Raw genomic sequence first — 21454 nt, 5'->3', positions numbered from 1 at the left:
GCTAAAGCTGTGAACAAAAGAGGATTTACTTGTTGAAAGGTAATGTCTCAAAAGGATTGAAAGAGGAGTTTCTTCATTCTGTACCTTAATTAGAAGTAATTACCGTGTTAATTTCAAATCAGATTCGGTGTGTATTCAGGGTCAATTAATAATCAACTTCTGAAAATATCAACTTGAAACGTCTGTACCAAAGGACGATGGTCATTTTTGCGACCTCCTTTGGCACTTAAAGCAAGAAATTAAAGATACTCCGAAGATACCGCTATGCATTGTACTCTAAGTACTGTACAAGCTTCTCTTCTCTACAGCAAGAGAATTTATGAATGTTACATCACAATTACATTCATCTGAAAAGACACGCTTCATGTAATCTTACAGAGTTTTAGAACATGGCATTATTTGCCGCCAAGAAGGACTATTGTATTCAGCACAGCTTGCTTAAAGAAGTGCCTTTCGGTGTATTTTGTACGTAACATGATAAATGAGTTGGCAGAACTCGTTCAGCCTCGGGGTAAACAGACAATAAAAAATCAACCTGTACAGGTATTGTGTGCCGTTAACATTCAAATGGTCGCATTGACAGGCGCTGGGTGTGTTTCCAGTGAGGGTCCCGACCCCTACTGATATACCGCTACTACCGTAACGACCTCTTCGCCAATTTAATCTCCTTCCCACAAAACGCGCCGCCTACACGGTACGGTCGCCATTCCGACGGAGCTTAGAGAATAACGGGACGACCAAACCCTACGGAAGTCCATAGGAATTGTCGGCTATCACAAATCCTTCGGTATGCGAGTATCTGTCAGTGTACTGAACGCGGTGTGTAGCTAAACGGGCCATTGTTGATCGGTATTACACGTACAACAGAAGTTCCAAGGCATGTCAAGATACAGCGCTTCGCAATGTCTTTAGTAAGAGCCGCGAAACACGGTGAGTATTTTAAACACAACACCATTTCACCATACAACTCATTATTTCATGCATACATCATATTCTTTTGTTTCAATCAAATGAATTTCGTATTCTGGATGTAAATGTATGCATATTTAACATTTTTTAAATCTGTTTGTCTTTACATTAATATGAATATACCGGTACATAAAAATTCAATAACAAATCAATGTATGTAGCCACTACGTTAGACAGTACAGCTTCGCATCGTCAGTAGATATGTTGAAGAAATGATCCGTTCTTTCGTTCCCATTTCAGATTTCGAAAACTTCCTCGCCAAGGCCGACTTCTTCCTCTCCGTCGTTCTCCCCGACGAGAAACTCTCGCCGAACACGGAGGAATGTCGCCAACAAGTCGTGGACGCCATGAATTCATTAAAACACCGAGATTCCTTGAAGATCGCCGGGGAAGAAATCCAAGAAAACCCTGGAAGTGTGGAAGATGGAACGGGTATGGGCATTCCACACCTTGATGATGGAATTTTGACAGAGAATAATAACATGGAGGAATGGATCACTCGGTATAAATACAGGGAGCCAATTTCGGATGGAACCCATTTGTCTACGGGCATCTTCCCGGGAAAAGATCGAGGAGACTTGGTGAGTGTTTATCGGCTTTTTCCTGCTTTTCTGCTTAACTTTTAGAAACGAATATTTGCTAAAGTCACTATACACTTTATCACCACAAGGTTTGTTTTGGAGCTGTGACCTTTTAGTCATGCAGCTGAAAACAACCTATAAATGAAGATCATTTTATAAATCACCGGCGGCTGATCGTTCTCGTGACAAAAATGAACCGCATTCCAAGTGATGTAACCGTGTGTGGACCCTGAGCAATGCTACATGGTGGCACACTGAGTACTGTCTCATCTATTACGTGTTTTTGTTTTTCTCCTTTGAAGTGAGCAGATTTAAAAGTAAGATTGTGGGCTGTAATTCAAACAGGACAATCCACAACAATCAATTGTCAACACAGAAATAGGACAAGTAGTTTGTCAAATGACCCGAGGGGTGAGGAGGGGAAATGTAATTGTTCGGTGAAAGGGACATTTTCTGGTTTCTAATCAACCGTTGGTTACAATTATGACGTACATTATTAGTTTTAATCCGCGTGACTTTGTAAGTAGGTCGCATAATGTCAGAGGTAAAATTGACAACCTTTACGTGGATATTTTACTAATCCTTACGGACCTTACGGTCACTTGGCCTTCTTTATACCAACTGGTTCCACTAGGTTAATTCAAACACACAAACGGCTCTTGAAAGTTTAATTCACGCACAGCGATTTTTAATGGCTGACCCAAAACCGATTTAATTCACTAACGCGGAGTATATTTCTTGAAAGAAACTATTCTTAAGCATACACTCGATGTTTAAGATGTGAACTGCACTAGTACTTGTTCAATGCGTAAAAGTTAGTTCAGATCTCGAGTACCTTCCTTCGATAAATTCACCATCACACTGCTGAATATCGAATGCCATGATCAGTTTAACGTCTGAAATGCGAAATTGTGCGTAAAGGCACCCGACAACATCGTCAAAACAGGCGCACAATGACATGTGTTTACTCTGGATATGCGATTTTCCACAATGATTGAATGAAATTCCACGCTCTGAAAGTCACCGATTGAGCGACAGACAAAGGTGGACATATAGTCCGTGGGTATTCTCTTATACTGTGCTTTATCTGCTTGTGTATACTTTAACAAACACATTTGTATGGAGACTCAATGCAACATCAATTAGGATTTGGTGGAGACCTTTTTGATGCGCTATGATGAAGACTGTACGGAACACGTATCTTGATGAAAAAATGTGGTTTCTTTGTCGCCGACTGTATGGTGTTTTTTTGCCTATGCTGTGCCTTTGTCACTATTCATTGTGGCGCCAGAGATAGTTAAATGTAATGTGGTGAGTTCTATATCTCAGGGCTACAATCAGCGGTTTGAAGTGACGTAACTGGCATGCTTTTCCTCCGGTATACGAAACTGGACTAATGATGTATGAATACGTTGCACACAGTTCTTAGTCTCAGAATATCTGAATGTCGATATAACGATGAACCGTGTGGTTCATATTTCAGTTGCCGAATCACTTTTTTCAAGATAGTCAATAATAACGGCTCATCCCACAAAAACGCATTGTTCTGTTACAGTAATATAAATTACTGTGTTGGAACTTTGCTGAGTCTTGCTCAGTGCACGTGCTTTGTTTACAATAGTCTACCAAAAATAAATAAATAAAACGCATGTTCTGCACCATACTAAACAAGTCCACGACTTTTTTCAACGATCAGAAATACCGTTGATTCCAGCAATAAAACGACGCAACAAATACCAACGGGTTTTGTTCTATGCATCGAAAACGAGACAATTTGAATTGTTTATGTAAGAATACGTCAAAAGAAAAACGCTTGTTTGTTGTTCTCAAAATAGTTGCGCAAGGTCCCTCTGGTCAGCAGTACACGCCTACCTTTTGTGAAGAAAGTGATCTACGATATCAAAGTTGCTAAAGTACCCCTTTGTGGATTTAGTGAGAGGAGCGATGGGTGCCCTCCAGCGACCTCTCTCTGTCTGTCCCTCTCTGTCTTCTTTCTCTCTCTCTTTGAATGTCAGGCACAGCTTTTGTGAACATACATACACAAAAACATTTGCAGAAGAAGATACATACATGTTGTGTAGACAACTCAAATGGAGAGAGAGAGAGAGAGAGAGAGAGAGAGAGAGAGAGAGAGAGTGTTTAATGTTTTGGTGTTTTTTACTTCTGTTTTGCTGGTAGTAATATCCTAAATGGTTTTATTGGTTTGTCATAGAGTGTGTTATGGTGGCACATAGTAGCTAATCTTATTGGTATATAATCGGATAAGCGGTCATGACCTCACAAAGCACACCAAAGGGTCACGATTCTCTATATTATAAGGCGGAGTACCGGGTCTATGGTGTATCTCATTTGTTCTCGGACATCAATGAAAAGACATGGCTTTCAGAGTTTTATAGTCAGTTTATGCTAGATTGAATTGACATCGTCCTCGTTCTGTTCCCATGGGGACGAGTTATTCTGGTGGAAGAGTTTGGTTGGCAAAAGTATGCATGATAAACCAACAGGGGCCAAGGGCTTCTTTTCGGCAATGAACTTGCTGACAGTGTCACAGTATAAAGGTGCGGCCGTATTAGATCGTGGAAAAGCGGATCACTGACCCCAAGCAGTTCGATATCGATTTGGACGAAATGGGCAATGACGAATATAAAAGTGAAAATTCCTATCATAGGTGTCTTCATATGTACTGCATTGTAGTTGTCAAATTTTAGATTTTATGAAAGAAAAAAAATTGGCTATTTTGTATAGTTAAACGTGTTGGTCTTTCCCCTTCGCCCTATTGCACTGATACATGTCACTGTTTGTGGTTTCAGTGGACCCAAGGGGAAAAACTTGTATACAGTTTCAGTTAAAAAGCTCAAGAAAACGTTTTGAAATAGTTAATTTAATTCACAAGGACGAAAATTTAGAGAATTTGTGGTGCTTAAAGGGCCAGTATCTATAACGTTTCACGAGTTTTTCACACAATTTTCCTTTGTATGTCAATTGCAGGTTTTTGTTCTACTCTCTAACAATGTTGGACTCCATCTGTTTAACTCTTATATTCACGCTAATGTGTAGAATACACTGTTACTGTTTACATTTGAATTCTAGTCCGGACCGAAATTTATCTCTCAACAATAACAATGCAGTCTACTTTTTTGAGTTGACAGGCTGTATACTTACTAGTGTAAATAAAAAATAAAAAATAAATAAATAAAATAAATACTTTGCATATCAATAGGGTTTGGAGAGAAGAACAAGAAACTCTACTTGAAATTGCAAATTAAAATGGTGAAAAGGATTCCGAGGTTACAGCTACTGGCTTGTCAAGTCAGAACCAAAAGAAACTTCATCGCGTTTCTATCTGTTCCTTGAATGGTAAGGCTTCGAAGATATTGAACTTCTCAGCAGATGAGAACCAGGGCCGTCGATGAAATATAACATGCAAAACGTTGTTCAGTTAGTTCGGTGTACGAACATCTCCGTATACAAGCCCCGAAGCGAAACATCGTTCTTATCGATGGAAATGCCGTGGTTTAATATGTTGACTCACAGAATATGGACCCAGAACAGATAAAGTCTATCACCGAAATAAAAACTAATGAAAAGCTTTTCCCATCATTTTCCGTTCATCCACGATCCCTCGATTGAAACAATTCACCCATTATAATATCACGAAAACCAACTGCGTTACGGTTTGTGTGTATGGTCAGTATTGGTCATTTTACCCCAAGATTTTTCAAGAGACAGGAAAATGTAATAGCGTCCGACAAAAACCGCGATACATTGCCAAAAGTATGGCTTCCATGCGTGTCGGCCTCTAAGTGAACCGCGTATATTTTCAACCACAACAAAAAAGTTTTACGCCGGGGACGTTATATTCTAAGGGCCACCTGTGTTTGGGGACATGGGTGAGAGACTTTATTTATGACTATGCTTTGTACGTGGCCTTGGAACAGTAAGGCTATAGACTGACACATTCACTGAATGTGCATGCTTGGATGGAGTACTGTTCACTTTCAGCGGCGCCTTTTTGACATTGAATCGGTCTTCGTTGAATACGAGAACAAACGAGATTCACGGCCTTGCAGCGTGATTGCAAAAAAAGCTTTCCCAGTACGAATGAACCACTCTATTAAAAACAGTTCTTTTATAGGAGGAAGGCGTCATTGCATACTGATACTTGGCATTGAACTCGGACAAAAAGCTGTATAACACGCTGCTCACTTTCAATTATCAGTGTTTATGCTAGACGTCTGTCAAATTCTCCGAATTCAACTTGCCACCTTTTTCATCATTCCATGTTTGATCCACCCCGAACTTCAAGTATTAGGGGCAATGTTCTTTCCTAGGCGGTACATTCTCAAATTTCTTCATTATTTTCTTTCTATGAACAATTGCTATCATCTTTTTGGGGTTTTTTTTCACGTCTTCACTCTCACTTATCTGAAGCAAGTTCAAACACTTCCTCGCAGGGCAATAGTGTTGGCGTTATCCATTAAATGTGACTTCAGGGTTTCAAGTGCAAGTTTATGTGATTTTCAGCAATGCTTGTGTTTGTAAAACTAGGAAGTCTTGACATAGTCTTTTGTCTCTGTCGGTACCAGTGAGAAGTCAGTTTTTATTGTTTAGCATCTTGAAACACACTAGAAGAGTGGATGAGACAACATGTCTTCATCCTGCATACGAACAGAATGGGAAAAGAATAAGAAGACACGTGTTTTTACTTTTACCTGAAACCTGTCTCCCGTTATAAACTTGGAACTGACGTTGTATCCAATAAAGGTCACGAAAATTCAGATAATCGCTTAGAGGATTATACACGATTTATTGACCGTACCATTGCTGGGAAGTGCACCATTCAAAATACTTTTAAATTGATATAGTTTCAGTGCCACGTAAATATCATGGTACACTGTGTCGTACCATTGTCGATCTTTTAATTAAACGAATTCCTCTTACACTAAGTTCAAACTATCAGAGGGAGGAGAGAAATAAAAAAATATTCGAGGTATAAGCCTTTTGTGTTTGTAAATTAGATAAAACCAGTTAGCATATTCGGGGCGTTTCACAAACCAAATACGATTGTGGTACAAAAGTACAGAATCATTATAAAAAGAGTGAATTATCTACTCTCTGAATAAAAACAAGTTTTAGTATAACTGTGTCATTTAATAACCGACAAAACGGATAGACACGGATCTTTTGTCGGCGACAACATATCTTGAGCAACAATACTTAGTACTCAGCACCGAGGCTGTGAAAACAGTTTAGTCCGCTAAAGCATAGCGCCCTCCATCGGCGCGTTATGTTGAGCAGCAGATAGAAAAGGGTTCCCAAGTTTTCCATTAATTCATCGTCGGGAAGTCGTCTGGGATTAAAAATAACAAATTGTTTATGTGCAATAGTGTAAAATTAAAATTAAAAAAAAAACGAAAATGAAATAAATTAGATTCCATCCGCTCCTCATATTCAAGTAACATTTCTGGCCGAGATAGGTGTTATTAAAGAGTGGTTCAGCTGGGCATGGACTACGCATTATAGTGATATTCTTGCCGGTATCAATTTCCGATTTCAAACTATCATGACGATGTGTTCAATAACTGAAAAAAACAACTTTGATTGGTGATTCTTTAGCTCCTGGCCTTGAAAAGATTAGCCGTAAAATTTACTTAATCTCTGAAACGTCGCAATGATTGTCGTTGTAATTGGAACTGAGGCAGTTTTGAAGAAGAAGATGGAAGTTTTTGTGTTTCCTGCTGAGATATTGACGAAACGGATAACAGACCGAGCGGAAAAGATTCTCTTTTTAATTCTGAGAAGTTCAGTTTCTCTCGCCAATCTACTAGGTGGGTTGCCGCAGGGCGAATTTCCACCTTTAATCTGAAAGTTGTGTGGTCTCCTCAGAGCGATTGTAAAGCAATGATTCCTTCAATTGCTATTGTTTACCACAGTCCCTCCGTGGGTGGAGGTACCGTGGTTCAACATTCCACTTCTTTCGTGCAGCTTTCACCTGCCATATAGCACAGGCCGGGTGTACCATTTCGGAAATCTTTTGCCTGAGCTTAACCACGGCCATATCCCGCCATAATTCTCACAATTACAATGGTCACATAAGAAAAATGTACAATCATTCAATTTTATGTCAAAGTCTTTCGTGAATATGGACATATGAGAACAAACACGTTTTGGCACTTGTGTGCAAAGTTCCCAATCAAAGAAACCAACGGTATACAATCTGTTAACGCGATCTTTTGAATGAAATAACTCCAGGATCACAAGACACGCAGGAAAAACATGAGCATAAACATTTCACACAGGTATGCGCATGTTTTGATTTTCGCGAGAGTGTGATGCAACCACATCAAAGGAAACAAGGCAAAAGCGCTCTTGCAGTTTCAACGAAATACTGACGTCACTGGCCCTGTACCACGCATTCATGCGCATCTGTTGTTATACTTTCGCTCTTTGTTGTTTCATCATTCCCGGGCTTGTTATGAACTGCAATATTTGTTTACAAAAAGTTTGATGCAAAAATCCCCAGACCCTTGCTGCCTCTACAAGCACTTTAACCTCATAGCTAAGTTGAAATTGAGCAATTGTTATCGTAGCCTAGACCCTAAAACTTCGCTTTACGGTTCTAGGTTAGTGTTATTTGGAAGGGGTTTGGATAATTTGCCAATTAACTGCGGAAAACATGACAAATCTTTGAACACGGAAAATGAACACCTTTTATATTCAACAGTCCTCCGCCTTGTAATCATTCACTACGGATTTACTATTTATAGGAGAGCACCATTTATATCAAATTCCCTTGTCTGCAGTTTAGAAAGGAGAGAAGTCGGTTTTTGAGCATAAGTCACTCGAGGTCACAATTCTTTTTGGGATGCCGGGAAATACAGATGAGTGGTGTGTACACGTCTCGCGTTACTGCTCGCTCAGAGGATAGCCAATCGACATTGCCTTCCAACTAAGTTTGTGAACAATGCGTAAACTTTTTTCGCTGCCGAACTGCGAGTTACGATACACGTGATGTAATTTTGGAGGAGAGAGCACTTGATTTGTCATCACAGAGACCATATCAGTGAGAAGCTATTACCGAAGAAAGTAGTAGGCCTACCATTCGTAATAAAGTTGAAAATAACCAGAAGAAAGGCGAAGAAATAAGCCATTGTCAATAACATTATTTGTTTAACGTCTAAAGCTCAGAGGATCGACTAAAATGGTTGGTTGAGTTCAATTTGAAACTCGGAACCAAGCGACACGATTATCAGACAAACATCACGCCCGAGGCATTTTCAAGTCCTCCGGCCCACCGCTATTAAACCTGTCGTCAATGCCTGACTAATTTCTATTGTCAACATCAAACCTTTGTATATTGTTGGCAGCGACATAGGCACTATCAGTTTGAGCTCTAGAATAATAGTCTGTACCCGTAAACGTAACTGTAGGAGGGTTAGTCCCAGTGGAACCAGCAGTCAGCTGCCAGCGAGACACTTGCGTTTGACGCTTGTATCTGTAGGCCCTATGTAGGCTAGCTCTGCGTGGAGGGACTATGCCTCAGGTTAAATTGGAACCCATTTTCTAAGCAAAATGTTCCTTCTTTACAACATGAATAAGCATTTCGCAGTTTGTAGGCAGCTTATTAAAAACTTTCCAAGCGCTGATATCAGAAGTGAAGCGTCAGATCCAAAATTGCTGAAGTGCCTTTACATGATGGGTTATTATAAAAAGGTGAAATTTGTCACCAACATCGATATCCATGACCATGACATGATTAAGCGATTTATGATTGTTGTGTATTTTGTTTCTAATTCACAGAAATAAGTGGGAACCGCGTCAAATTTCTATACTAGAAAGTAAATGTCCGATATATAAACATTGTGCAAAGTCGCACTTTCATAGTAATTTGACATTGATTTGCCTTGGTCATCTGTAAAGATAACACTTTTGTGATTCCTCTTTTCAACGTGGTTTCCACACTTCAGCATTTTTTATCTAAATCGGTTGCTCTTATATTTTGAATTGCCTTCTTTGGATTTGATGGTGGCCATCTTCCCTCAAAGAGGAGAAGCCAGAATCGTTTATGAAAGAGTCAACAATTGTATTGACTCCATCTGCTAGACTTGGTTCAAGTCGGTGAATTAAAAAATAAAATAAAATCATTTATAATAATTTCTCTTATGTCTCTCCTATTTCGTACCGACCTATTCGCACTTTGGCAGGTCCCAGGCCAGGTTTTCCCAGTGCAGTGCAGCAATTGAATGCGTTACCGTTGCGTCTGCGCAGTAGTGAGTTAGTTTCTGCCGGTTTTGATAGAGGTGACCCTTGACCCTAGTGCGTTCGATAGACGGCGGCACTCGCACCGCGCTGCGATATCACAGCTAGCTAGCTATATGATCAACATTTTCTGTGAAATTCCAAAATCCAATTTCTTGCACGCAATTCATCTATAACCACCGTAGTCTAATCAAATAATTTAATATCAACAATCAAGCATACATAAAATGGAAGAGGGTACATTATAGTCATATTTTTTTTCATTTTTTGCAATGCCAGACAGGGAATTGTAGATTTAGAAAACACCAGGCCAAAAGACGGTCGACTGTGTAATCGTAGGGGTCACCAATCCAGGTCAACGTTCCAAATCGTACAATGTGACACTTTCCTTTTGTCCAATGCAACTTTGTAACCTTATGACATCTAAAATATGGGTTCGAATCCGATTGAAAACTATCCGTATTTTCTATCCTGGGTCGGTAACACTGCTGGTGGACAGAATTGTCCCCGAGGTTATCGTTCGCCCAGTTAAAGCGATGAAATTCGTTTCTTCGCTTCGATAAAGTGTGTATGTGCGATGTATGATAGTGAGCATGCGTGCGTGAGTGCTTCACGAACTCTACAACGTGTTGAAAGGTCTCAGTCAGAAAAATGTAACAACTTAGCCGGCTATTGAACCACTCTTTTTTGGGAGTGGAGATTTAGCCGACTGGTTCTGTCTCGGGCCTCTCAGCTAGGCGACTGATGCCGTATGTTGTGGGTTCGAATCCGATTGAAAACTATCCGTATATCTCTAAATCAGACGGCGATCGCGAAGAGCAGCAATATATCATACGCTTGGCCAGAAACTTTGAAAAATCATTGCCCCCCCCCCCCCCCGACTCTCTCTCTCTCACTCTCAAACACACACACATGCAATTCAAAAACAATATACAATTTTCAAATACTGGGATCTACCTATGCATTTCAGAATTATTATTAATAATTGATAGTAATTCATCATTGTCGTGATTTTGTATGATTCTCAAAAAAGGATCAAAAACATGCATTTTATCTAGAAAATTGCTAAGTAAATACATGTGATAGCAACACTCTGTATCTTAATTGCCTACTGTAAAAATTATAATACAAATATTTTTGTCATGATACAGTCTCTGAAGTACGATGGTTTGTCTCTGCTATAGGTCCATATATCTTTCTTTCACGAATTGGACTTTGTGGTGTGTACTGATGCTTTGTTGTTTAGTTTGTGCTGTGTTGTGTTCTGTCTATTTTTATAATAGCTGATAGTGTTATTGGATTATAGATGGGTATGATAGCGATTATCTTGTATGATGCATTGCAATATAATATAATATAATATAATATAATATAATATAATATAATATAATATAATATAATATAATATGATTATAAAAGGGACGATATAATTGCATCAGAAGTATTAATTGACTAGGCTCCAAAATAATATAGTCTTGTCAGTCTTAGACATTATTACAATTATTTTTTATTTCATCCTATTATATTTTCATGTGAATATGTTTATTTATAAACCTGCAGAAGATCGTAACAAACATCTAATCATATATGAATACAGACTAGCAAAGCAAATGTTTAGTTCACATTAAATAAAACAGAAATTTTAAATCGCAAAACTTTCACAAGAAGTTTGTTTTATTTTGTAAACAGACAATAACTGCATAAATGTTCTGTAATCACTGGAAGACACACACACACACACACACAAACAAAAAACTGTTTGGAGATTGTTGGTTGTTGTAAAAGAGTTAATATTTAAGAAGGATATCAAACGGAAAGTTTCATAGGGCTATCTAATACAGTCTTGTGGCAAGTGCAGCAAAGTAATAACCACATGTAAACTGCAAATGCTCATGTGTTACATTATATATTGCAGTTATGTGTAAATTTGAACCTTTGCCACATGTTTGCAACTTCATTGAAAATGTTAAGATCAACATAATGAACAATATTCACCACATATTAATTCTAAAGGTCATTAAGTATTCAAATATATAATCAGCTGAAATAAAAATAATTAATTTCTTTGACTGCTGTCATTGTATACCCACTTTATATAGCAAGTATAATTCCCTTTGGTAAAGTCCTTCAAGCTTTATATGCTAAACTGTGAAAGCTCATTAGATATGCAAATTATAAATAAGCTGACATGAACATGCGAAATGCCTTTCAATATTGTTATAACCTGGTATAATCATCAATGTAAATAGCATGTTTTGCCAACTTTGATCAAGTAAATCAAAGTATATATCCCGAATTAGGAAAGTTCATTAATATGCAAATTAGGAGTTGACTGAAATGTTCTCATAAAATATGCAAATTAGGACTTTGCTTAAGCAAAAATGTTAAATGACTTTTAATAATGTTGAATCACGGTATCTTAAATGCACATAGCAAGTTTCATCAACTTTGGTCAAGTCAATACAGATAAATAACCCTAATTAGGAAAGTTCATTCAATATGCAAATAAGAAATTGGCTAATGTAAAAATGTTTAATGACTTTCAATAATGTTGTATCATAGTATCTTTAATGTACATAGCAAGTTTCGTCAAATTTTGTTGAGTCAATAAAGATAAATATCCCTAATAAGGAAAGTTCATTAAATATGAAAATTAGGAATTGGCTGAAGTAAAAAAGCTTAATGACTTGCAATAATGGTGTTTTATAGTATCTCCAATGTAGCAAGTTTCATCATCTTTGGTCAAGTCAGTTCAGATATATATCTTATTGGGAAAATTTATTAAATATGCAATTCAGGAATTGGCTGAAGTAAAACTGCTTAATGACTTTCAACAATGTTATATTATAGTATCTTTAATGTACATAGCAAGTTTCATCAATTTTGGTCAAGTCAATTCAAATATATATCCCTAATTTCAAAAGTTCATTAAATTTACAAATTAGGAGTTGAATGAAGTAAAAATGCCTAATGACTTTCAATAATGTTAAATCGTAGAGTCTTCAATATACATACCAAGTTTCGTCAATTTTGATCTAGTCAATTCAGATATATATCCCTAATTATGAAAGTTCATTTAATATGCAAATTAGCCATTATCTTTCGTGACATCCCTTAATCTTTCATAGCTGATATATCTTGGTGTGATCAACATTTGTAGCAAATATCATCAAATTGTGTGCAGTCATTCTCAATGTATATCCAGTATTTTTTAAATCATTATGCAAATGAGCAAAAAGTAAGCAAGCCACACCTACCAAAAACTAATCAGTTCTTGCCATTTGCAAATTGAATCTATGTACCAGATTTGATTCTGATCTGATGAACCGTTTTTGAGGTATCAATCACACAGATAGATATACATAGAGACACACAGACAGATACACAGACAGACAGACATCACTGCGACATAAGCTCACGTGTGTGCACACGTGAGCTAAAAGCACAATACTAGTATTCAGTTTGTCAACATATATATTTGTATATAATTTTTACAGTAGGCAAGATACAGAGTGTTGCTATCACATATTTACTGAGCAATTTTCTAGATAAAATGCAGGTTTTGATCCTTTTTTGTGAATAATACAAAATCATGACAATGATGAATTACTATCAATTGTTAATAATAATTCTGAAATGCATAGTACATCCCAGTATTTGAAAATAGTATATTGTTTTTGAAATGCATGTGTGTGTGTTTGAGTGAGAGAGAGAGAGAGAGGGGGGGGGGGGGGCCGGGGGGTAATGATTTTTCAAAGTTTCTGGCCAAGCTTATGTATTGTTGCTCTTCGTGTTATCGATCACCGTCTGATTTAGAGATATTTTAGGTGTCATAAAGGTTACAAAATAATTGCAATCATACCAATCCATAGTCCAATATAACTAGGTCAGAATTCGTAAGACAATAGTTGTAAACATAGACACAAAACAGCACAGAACAGACAGTAAATAGATGGTACACAAACAAAGTCAAATTCATGAAAGAAAGATATATTGACCTCTGGCCAAATGACAACAAAAAGTGATGTCAGGTGTTTCGAAAATAGTAAGCGCATCCTGCCCCACATGTGGCACCCGCCATATATCAATCTGTAAGTCAGATATATGGGGGCCCGTTCTGGTCAAAATTATGTTTTATTAATTTAAGTATGTTAGAATTAATTTTATGTAGACTGGAATTAATTTACTAGAACCTCGAATTAATTGTATGTTTCTTTTAATAAATTTTTATATGCTTTAATTAATTTTGTGTAGTCATAAAAGTGTGAACGTTCGCGTCTGACGTAAACACAAAATTGGTCGTGCTTCGTTCTATAGGCAATCACATTCACGACCCCTGAGACAGGAGACAATACAAAAGTTTTTGTGATCAGTTTATTGATTTCCATTTTCACAGATCAAGGTTTGAGCGCCTGAATAATACCACGCCGGTGGGGAGCCGCCTTATTGATTTAAGAAAGCATGCGCAAAGGACTGCTGGATCGGCCAAAAATAATTCGAGCAAACATATAATTAATTCGCCAAACACATATAATTAATTCAAGCAAATACATATAATTAATTCGCTCAAACACATGATTAATTTGAGCGAACACACATAATTACTTCGACCGAACACAAAATTAATTCAAGAACTTGTAGAAATTAATTCTAGCCAACATTAAATTAATTGCAGCACGTGAAAACATTTTGAACCCAAAATTAATTGAAGGAATTAATATATTAAATCTAGACTACATAAAATTAATTCTGGCATATAAAAAACATGTAAATAATTTGAAATGTTAGCAAAATTAATTCTAGACTACATAAAATTAATTACAGCAAAGATAAGCAGAAACAATTAATTGGAACACATAAAATTAATTCGGCATGACTACACAAAATTAATTAAAGCATATAAAAATTAATTAAAAGAAACATATAATAATTCGAGGTGCTAGTAAATTAATGCAAGTGTACATAAAATTAATTCTAATATACTAAAATTAATAAAACATAATTTTGACCAGAACGGGCCCCCATATTAGATAGGTACTGGTCACTAACCAAGGCCCAATGTCACCGATGCCATCAGCGATCATTTGTCGAAGAGAGATATTGTATTTATCTACCAGCTTGCGATACCTGCCAAAAAAGCGTTTGAATGTATATTTCGGGAGTTGGTGGAGTTGGTTACAAAGTTGCATTGGACAAAAGGAAAGTGTTACATTGTACGATTTGGAACGTTGACCTGGATCGGTGACCCTACGATTACACAGTCGACCGTCTTTTGGCCTGGTGTTTTCTAAATCTACAATTCCCTGTCTGGCATTGCAAAAAATGAAAAAAAATATTACTAATAAAGTACCCTCTTCCACTTTATGTATGCTTGATTGTTGATATTAAATTTGATTAGACTACGGGGGTTACAGTTGGATTGTGTGCAAGAAATTGGATTTGGAATTTCACAGAAAATGTTGATCATTATACATGGTAGCTGTGATATCGCAACGGTGTTTATAGTGCCGTCTATCGACCGCGCTCGGGTCAAGGGTCACCTCTAGTAGTGTGGCGGTGATATCACAGCAAGCATGGCAGAGACAAAAAGACCAATGTGACTGATGCATATATATATATATATATATATATATATATATATATATATATATATATATATAAATATATATATATATATATATATATATATATATATTGAAGTATACAGATGTCCTCGAGGGAAAGTACAGTGCTCAATGCAAAAAGCAGAGCGTTATAAATAAACAGATTACTTCAAGTACAAAGTAATGAAATCTATTACTTAAGTTTCATGCATCTTGCAATCCTCACTCTAGTCTGAGGATTGCAAGATGCATGAAACTTAAGTAATAGATTTCATTACTTTGTACTTGAAGTAATCTGTTTATTTATTTATATATATATATATATATATATATATATATATATATATATATATATATATATATATATATATATATATATATATATATATACTGTACTTGTACACAAGATCAGGGTAGAGAGCAACACATAGAAGACTAGGAGACTTAACAGTTACCATGGATTTTTGAATTCTGACATACGAAAATAATCAAATATTAGACAAAAAGATGGGTCACCATGCTTAATCTTATACAGATCTACGGTGAAAATTCATAGTTTTTCTCAAATCAATGTATGGGGCTGTCAAACTGTCCATTCAGCATGATAAGGACACCGGCATTGCGGTTTGTCTTTCATCCACCCGCGACATGTTTTTGTATAACGATAGCACCACTTTGCACTTAGACATCGAGTAAACTCTACAAATCTAGTCATAATTGTATATCATTTATGTCATTCGCGACTTGCCATACGTATATCGTCAAGATGCAATGAAGGCGTGAAAATCGAAATTTAATATTTCAAAAAAAAGCATCTGTTTATGTTTTTCTTCTCGCCGAGGAAGTAAGTTTGGACCGTAATCTAATGTTTTCATATGGCTGGGCATCCCCAAATAGAGATTTTGACTCCGAAATCTACATTTGAAAAGAAAAGGTTATGACTTTCATAACAAAGGGCGAGAAATTAGTTGATTGACGCGCAGATCCAGTGGCGTTATTGGCTGGAGTACGTTCTGAATATTAATTTATGTAGATTTGTATGCAAATGACAGCTCCTAATATGGTTGATCGATGAGACTGATCAGATCATTGAAATACTCCGATACACGGATGTCTCCGTAACGACGGCGTAAATATATCAATTTGAGGAAAATATTTTATTTTTCTAAATACAGTATGAAATTCGAGAGAAAAAGGAAGACGCGGAATGCCTACGAAAATGCCCTGTGCTCATGCTCTTTAGCCAATCAAAGTAACGTTCGAAAACGAGGCAGGGCATACCCTGGTGTGCAGTGACTGAAGTGTTTCCGAACTTGTGTCGTCTGCCAAATTGCAAGGTTACTTGCAGGGTTTACGTGTAAGTATTCTTCAGAGATTTTCGGAGAATAGCAACTCAATTGTTACCTGTATGATTCAAATATCTGTGTAACTGTGCTAAATCGAAGCTCATATTAGAAATCGTGAGGCGTCACGGAACTTTCGCTGACCAAGGGCCGCCGTTCTACTTTTTCAACGTGCATTAAATCACGGTCCCTACTGTCAACCGCGATTCCCTGCTACTCGATAGTTTCACAAGCTGTGTTGGAATTAGTGGGTGGGACATTGGCTGGCCAATTTGGGCTTAACTCTTGTGTGCAAGTACAGTTGTAAAATAATTAATCCAGATGTTGAGACTTTGAATTATTATACAGTTTCGTCCTCCAAATTATCAATAATCAGTCAATCTACAATGTTGTAATCGATTGTCTGATCATAGATCTCGCTACTGTCTGTGTACAAACATACGGAATGTGTAAAGGCAGATGTCGGCTTTCCTCTTCTAAAAGTGGCCAGTATAATCGAGTCCTTGGGACGCGTATGTTCGATGCTGCACAAGCCACGAGTATGCGCTCACCGCGGGCCTTTCCAATGGATCTTGCGCGTTTTACGGCAAAACCGAGACCTGAAGAACGATCAATTTTGCCGTCATGGAGATCGCTTTCTGAAAAGTAGTGACAGAACAGTAGAGTGATGCCAGTAGCGCCACATTACAATGTAAGGTTACATGTAACAAGCTTACGACCTCGATACCGAGCTACACTGCCACGCTGTAAATTTACGACAAGTTATGCATAGATGTTTAGTGCACTGTCAAGCATCGCTGCCCTTTTGGGTTTCTGTAAGGACACCTATTCCATTATTTACGAGTTAACGCTTCATCTCCCAGGATGTTAAGACAGGTCTTCTGAATGTTGTTTACACAAACCGAACTCCATGTACGAACTAAAAAAAAAAACAAAAAAAACCCCGTCAACTTTAATTAAAGGTAAAAGAGTTGTTGGCCATTACACATTACAGAGATTTTTAATCAGATACAGATTTTGAGAATTATGAAAAATGAGCGAGATTTGTTTGAATGATGGAAATGGTAGTGGGCAGTTTTGAGTCAGAGATTCAGAAAGAGCCGAGACACTTCAGTCAGTGCGTCAGAAGTGCCCAGCTGATTTCATAACTCACACATCCAGGTTAGGTCAACATAAATAGTTTGAGTTGAGTTGCAAGTTAGAACTGTAAGTGGTCCAGTCATTGAACTTGTACTACTTGAGCTGTGTCAGTAGTCACTGAATTCAATAAAAAATCTTAGTCAAGGTCACAAAAATCTTTCACAACCACAATGTTTTCAGTTTATATTTCTTCAAAGCACAAAACTGGAAGTCTCATATGAAAGTGTACCCTCAATCTTGTCTGGACTACTTAATTTATTTCCATGATGACATTTGTGCTACTCTGAAATAAATAGAGGAGTGGTACGAAAGAGAGTTTTATGTTGGATGATGTGATTACACTTTTCTAGACAAGCATTACTTTGAATTAGGATAGACACTACAATTTATATAAAACTGTAACATAACAATAAATCATTTTTGTGTTATGTGTGTTAACATTGTGATCATGGTGTCATAGGTTCAAATATCATTTCTGTGACCTGATCGATATTTACATGTAATGTCTGGGGGAGTACAACAATGTCAACATTGTACCGCAGGGGACTTTCCTACTCATATGTCTATATATGTCATTTCATTCCTCACCTTAAAATAGGGAATTTCTTACAATCATCATTTGAAAACGTTTTGGCATGTTACCAGATGTGTCGTAAACCACCCACATATCCTTTTCTCAAAATGGACTTGTCCTGCTAGACAACTAAAGAATTTCAAAAAGCTCTTGATTGTTATGCAAATAAGTGTACCATATTTAGAATAGAGGGTATTTTCTACCTTTGAGCCACACTTCAGGTTCTTCGTAGAACTCTGATCAGTAAACTGGGTGGACTTTAAATTTGGAAACTGCTCACCAGTGAAAAAATCTACTTCCTGTCGCTGCTTAAACTTTAAAGAGAAAGTAGTCGTAGTCATATGGTTATTACCACAGGAATTTCTTCATTCAAACTTTCAAATGGGCCGTTCATGCTCGGGAGTATAGGGTCATTTGCAGAACAGCGATCAACCAAACAATAGTTGCAGGTAAGGTTGCTGCTCTATGGTACTCCTTCACACAAGAATGGCTGAGTGAGTCTTATATACGCATTGTGACAAAAGGGACAGCAAAGCAGTTTTCTTCTGATTCTAAGTTACTTTATTTTACTCCATTGCCGGAAGGCGTTTATTTTATCAGAGTCATACAGAGTAGAAGTAAGAAAAAGCACTAGTCTGAATTCAAAAGAAATCTGTGTATCGTTCCGTGCAGTTAAAAGCTTCAAGCTCTTGAGGCAAAGTGATTTCTACTCAAAATATCAGTCACAGGGTAAATTGAAGATAACATTTCTCAAGTATGTATTCTTACATCTCTCAGCAGAATGACTAGTCTGGCCAGTTTTCAAAGTGCTGGCATTCATTGGCATTTACGGTTGTGAAACCCAATTGCGTGCCATATTTAACACTTTGTCTTACTATATCATTCATGCCCTCCAATACTGCCTTTTAAAGAAGATAAACCATTTTCATCCTTTCATTTTAAATAAGTGCATTGCTCAGAATGTAGATCACATTAGAAAATATTGCAATTGCTTTCTGAGACCAAAGCTTTGTAAAGATCAAGTCAATTGTTTGTTGTGATCGTACGATATATCCCACAAACTCTTAAGGTAAGTTTACTATCAGGTTATCAGTAGAAATCTTTCACTTTGATTCTTCCAATGATAGTTCCAGTTACGTTTTGAAGACAAAAATTTAGGAACTAATGACATTGGAAAGGATAGAAAGGGCTGGGGTATTTGAGCTACATTCTTGAGAAATGAATTCCGTAGCTAATGTAGATGTATAGGCTTTCAAAATATTGTATATCTTCATAATGGTCATTCCAAATTGAAAAATTCCTGGACTGAATTTTTCTTCTCAAGTGGCGTGAAGTTGACAGGATAGCGTAGTTGAACTACATGTTTCCTAATCATATAAAAGTTGAGTAAATGCTTGATATGTGTCTCAACAGTTTGAATTAGGGCATTGTACTCTTTGTACGAAGTCGTAGATCTCATGGATAGTAACAATGGTAGTTTCAGCTATTCAGATTAAGTTACAGGGTGTCCTTTCACAGCACACTTCACATACTTTGGTATTCTCATACAAAGCTGATGTGCCTGTAAACATTTATGCAGTGCGTGTGTAACAAATGTGTCAGACTGACATCAATGCATTTTGAAATGAGAGAACAAATATTCTAAAGCTTTCTATTGAGGTGAGGTGGAAGATACATGTTTTTGTATGAACATATATACTAATTGTAGTTTAAATCTCTTGAAATTTAGTTTGATTTCTGTGAGTATTTTATGATGTTGCAAACAAATCTGTTTCATGATAAGACTTAGTACCAGCGTCCTTTAAACAAACCTATTATCTTAGCAGTGTGATATCTTATATACCCCAACAGGTGTTGAATTAGTTCGGTGTAAAACGAATCTCACTATGTGATTTACCATAGATCATGCAGGCCTAAACACAGGAAAGGGCCTCCTGCTTTGATGGGGACTAGCAATATCAACCTATGTTGTCATGCTTGCCCCCAAAAATTAAGTATCAAAAATCAACAGTTAATGCACAACAGAAATTTTTTTTGTCTAGATCACACACAAATGCATTGTACAGTTCTGAAGTGTGATACTTTTTGTTGTAATTGCTGCATCATTGTGTGTGATGTGTTAGAATTAATGCTGCCATGAAACTAGTGTTTTTATGCCCATCATTGGATCTTGTGAGTTCAAAAGAACAAACAAGGAGGTAACCCACTAAATTTAGAAAACGTATCGTTTTTGTTAGAAACTTTGGGTAAGAAACTGTTCATCTGCAATTTGTATGTCCAACTTACTTGTGCTATTCACTCGACATGTGTAATTACTTTTGCTTCAGTAGAGAGTGCAGTCATTGGCTAGATATTTAGGTCAGCATGGTATACCATCGCATAATTACTGCCTCTGGTTTCTGCTACTACAATTTAACAAAATAGCATCTACATATAGCAAAAAACATTACTTGATGGAAATTCTTTTTGTCAGAGCCATAATATAGATACTTTTATAAAAAGTTTGTTCGAATAGATCTTTGCGTACACATAATATTACATAAATCTAACCTTAATTTTAAAATTGTCAATTGCGTTTACTGTAAGTAAGTTAGTCTTGCCTCCTCAGTTTGTAAAATGTTTAGTCTGAAATCTGCCTTTGATTTATATGCAGTTATGCTCGGTGGTCAACCTTGTGAAAGCAGCAGAATGTCAAATGCCTTTTTTCAGTAGACCCAGTAGACTGCTAGACTTTGGGTGCAGCTCTGTTGTTTTGAATATAGGTTAATGGATTACTTTACAGAGAAGTGAAGTGGAAAGGTGATGTTTCATTTGAGAAACACAAAAAAGTTGGATTTCAATGTCAAAAGGCCGTAGTTGTCAGAACTTTGCGCAAAGGTACATTGTATAAGTCTCATTGGATCACTATGCATGGTACAAATGTACATCGGAGATGATTAAAAGTTTTAAGCAGACATTGCTGTCATGTTTTACATGGTAACACTT

At 37.0% G+C, this 21454-nt stretch overlaps 1 protein-coding gene across 1 annotated transcript in view; it reads left to right on the top strand.

Moving 5' to 3' along the window:
- Positions 1-542: 542 nt before the first annotated feature.
- Positions 543-21454, top strand: part of LOC139137580 (uncharacterized) — a 49541-nt gene continuing 28629 nt past the window's right edge. Inside the window, exons 1-2 of the mRNA XM_070705759.1 lie at positions 543-930; positions 1210-1550. Coding sequence (XP_070561860.1) covers positions 903-930; positions 1210-1550 — 369 coding nt within the window. The 5' untranslated portion in view covers positions 543-902. The remainder of the gene's footprint in view (positions 931-1209; positions 1551-21454) is intronic.

Source organism: Ptychodera flava, chromosome 7 (assembly GCF_041260155.1).
Source record: "Ptychodera flava strain L36383 chromosome 7, AS_Pfla_20210202, whole genome shotgun sequence".
Lineage (NCBI taxonomy): Eukaryota > Metazoa > Hemichordata > Enteropneusta > Ptychoderidae > Ptychodera > Ptychodera flava.
The sequence above is the reverse complement of the archived record's forward strand: the minus strand, read 5'-3'. Positions and strand labels throughout refer to the sequence as shown.